The 3,239-nt window shown below is 40.3% G+C and overlaps 1 protein-coding gene across 1 annotated transcript; it reads right to left on the reverse strand.

Moving 5' to 3' along the window:
* LOC107637265 (receptor-like protein 12) lies at positions 490-2,960 on the reverse strand. Its single transcript, XM_021122633.1, has 2 exons — positions 2,907-2,960; positions 490-2,367 (listed from the first exon to the last, which is right to left on the reverse strand). Exons 1-2 carry the CDS (start codon positions 2,958-2,960, stop codon positions 490-492), a joined length of 1,932 nt encoding a protein of 643 aa, XP_020978292.1.

A 3,239-nucleotide genomic window follows, 5' to 3' on the forward strand; every position in this document is an offset into this window, starting at 1 on the left:
AGATTCTTTCCCCACCATCGCGTTTCTTCCCACGGCAGACCCAACAGTAGTGGCGGCGGATCAATCACGATGGAGGCACGGCGGCGTCCCCTTCCTCTCGGCCTTGGCTTGCATCACGTCGCCCTCTTCTCTCCTCTCTGGCAGCGTTGACGATGAAGGAACGAGCTCAGCGTGCAGCACCAGGCGCGATGGCAGCGACATCAGGACGCAGCACGACGGTGATGACTGGGCGCGGTCCAGTCTCTCCCTACTTCCTCTTCTTCCCTCGCGGCTCCCCACTCTTTGGATCTCTCGTCTCTCTCCCGTGGGTGTGGCTGGTGGCTGGGTAAAGGGTTTCCCAATTTGAGAACTAGGGTTTCTGGTTTGGGGGGAAAAAAAGAAGTAAGGGTATTTTAGGAATTTTACAAATGTCATAAATACTAATAACATAAACTATACAAGTAAGCATGGCATGTAATAATGAACAAGGAATTCTTGATGCTATTGGAGCTAAATAAAAGATTTGCTCGGTTTTATTACCAATGGACACATTATAGCTCCGTGAAATTGATTATCACGTAAAGAAACAACCTTTAACTGAGGAAGAGATCCTAACCAGAAAGGAAATGAGTCATTGAAATGGTTATGTCTCACATCAAGAAACTCTAGCATTCTGCAATTGACAAGTGCTCTTGGTAATTGACCATACAACTTGTTAGAACTAAAATCAATCCACTGAAGGGCATTTCCTTTCACATAAGTTTGAGGAATATCCCCAGTCAGTTTGTTTCCTGCGAGCGACAAATATTGAAGAGATTGACTAAAGCTTCCCAAACATGATGGAATCATGCCAACTAGGTAGTTGGAAGATAAACGAAGATATCTAAGGGATTGTAGATTGCATATCAAGGGGGATATTTCTCCTATTAACAGGTTGTTGGAAATATCCAAACTCTGAAGAGTTGTTTTATTCCATATCCAACTCGGTATAGTCTTTATGCTATTCAGTGGTATGAAAAGATCAGTCAACTCTTGCAAGTGCTGTATAAAATTGGGAAAATGAACTAAGTTGCATGACTCTAAATCCAATGATTGAATTTGAGGAGGAAATGTTACGTTGGAAGTGTTCTTCCCTTCAACAAAAGACAATTTGTTGCCTCCGCCTAAACCAAGAAAAGTAAGCTTTTGGAGCTTTGAAAGCATGTTAAGCTCGATCTGTCCTTCCAATATATTATGAGATAGATCGAGAACTGAAAGATTTTCTAACCTGAAGAAGAAATATGGAATTTCACCTTGAAGATTATTTCGAGAAAGATCCAAGAAACTTAAAGTGGTTAGATTCATTATCCAAGTTGGAACTTCCCCAGCTAAATTGCACCAACCCAATCCTAACAATTGAATTGGAGGAAGGATTGTCACATTGACATCCCTGTTTTGTGAGAACAAGGACAACTTGTTCAAAGACAAGTCAAGAGCATTAAGCATCTTTAGCTTCAAAAACATGTCAAGTGCTAGGCGGCCTTCAAAGAAATTATACCCCAGATACAAATGTTCAAGATTTTCGAGTCTAAAGAGAGACTGCGGGATTTCACCATGAAAGCTATTATCTTGAAGAGCCAAGTAAGCTAAATTGGTCAGGTTTCCAATGGATGCAGGTAATGTGCCCTGCAGATTTTGGTTTTCCGCAAAATTCAAAGAAGTTAAGTTTGGGAGATAGAATATTCCAACTGGAAACACACCATATAGTTCACAGTCTCGAAAAGAGAGCTTTTGCAGAGATGTAAGGTTTGTGAGCGTGTGAGGTAAAGATGATGAAATGGTGACAAAATTAAGGCGAAGTTGTTCAAGTCTTGTTGAGTTTTGAATTAAGCTTCGCAGAGTGGATTCCTCGAGTTGTAAACGGTTGATTAATGGATAATCAAGCTGGTCAATATAGATGCGAAGATCAAGGGACAACAAGTTGGACAAATGGGAAATTTGAGTTGGGACTTCACCTGACAATGTGGTTTCATGAAATTGAGAAAGATTCAAATGCCTCAGTTGTGACAAGTCACCTATCCTGGCTGGAATTTGCGAGTGATTGAAGTCATTGTCTGAAAGATCAAGGCTTTGAAGATGCACAAGTGAGAAAAGGGTGCTATTGGGATCCATGGAACCATAGAGCAGGCTGCTACTAAGATCAATGGAAATGACATGACCTGTGAGCTCATCGCATTGAATGCCATCCCAGGAGCAGCAATCTGTGGAAGGACTCCAAGAAAGAGTTTTAGGATAACTGGAAGGATTGTGAGAAGCAGACTTACTTATGAAGAAGCTATGCTTAAAGTTCAGCAAGGCATTGCTTTCATGTTGATGGCACTCATGATGATGAGTAGTAGTTGAATGATTCTGTTAATTATTTGCTTTTGGACTGCATTAAGTTTTTTTTTTTTTTATTATTGTTTCAGTTTGTTGTTTTAGTCAATTAGTGGTTCCTGCACTTTAGGAGAAAAGTAGTTTTTGTTATTCCACTTCCTTATCTAGTGGGTATGTGGCAGTTTCTGTTCATCCCACTTCCTAGTTTAGTGGTGATGTGGTAGTGTCATGGATTAAAATCCTATAAATGTACTGCTTCAGTAAAGTAAAAAAGTTTTGATTCCCATTCCTTTCACCTACGTATTTTTCTTATATCTCTATCCTAAATATTTCTGGTTATACCATAAACCAACAAACTGGTATCACAGCATTCTTCTTACGGGGCCTGTGAAAATGGAAGGTGAAGCAAGTCTCTCACAAATTGCTCCGCCCACCTTTGATGGAGAAAACTATGACCTTTGGGCAGTTAAAATGGAGTCTTATTTGGAGGCATTGGTCGGGAGATTTTAAGAGTTAAAATGAGAGAAAAAAGCTTCTCATTTGATCCAATTGTGGAGGAGCAGACAGCTTACATCACCCAAGTCAGTCCCACTGAACTCTGGCATAAGCGACTTGGTCACTGTCATATTCAAAGGATGCTGAACATGAAGAGGAAAGACATGATTGAAGGTCTACCAATACTCTCTGATCATTTGCCAAATTGTAATGCCTATCAATTTGGTAAACAAAACAGAGTGTCATTTCCCAAAACAGTTTGGAGAGCCTCTTAAAAGCTGCAACTCATCCACACTGATGTGGCAGGACCTCAAAGAACTCCATCGTTACAAGGTAGTCTATACTTTATTCTTTTCATAGATGATTTTACAAGAATGTGCTGGATTTTTTTCTTGAAATTCAAGCATGAA

This window comes from Arachis ipaensis, chromosome B04 (genome assembly GCF_000816755.2).
Source record: "Arachis ipaensis cultivar K30076 chromosome B04, Araip1.1, whole genome shotgun sequence".
NCBI classification, from domain to species: domain Eukaryota; kingdom Viridiplantae; phylum Streptophyta; class Magnoliopsida; order Fabales; family Fabaceae; genus Arachis; species Arachis ipaensis.

What these genes read in the sequence shown, in the direction of transcription:
- LOC107637265 (XM_021122633.1), bottom strand. Translation starts at nt 2,960, where the DNA reads ATGACAGTGACCAAGTCGCTTATGCCAGAGTTCAGTGGGACTGACTTG. An exon ending in GTGGGACTGACTTGGGTGAT is followed by an intron (nt 2,368 to 2,906) that starts GTAAGCTGTCTG and finishes AATAATTAACAG; the next exon opens with AATCATTCAACTACTACTCA.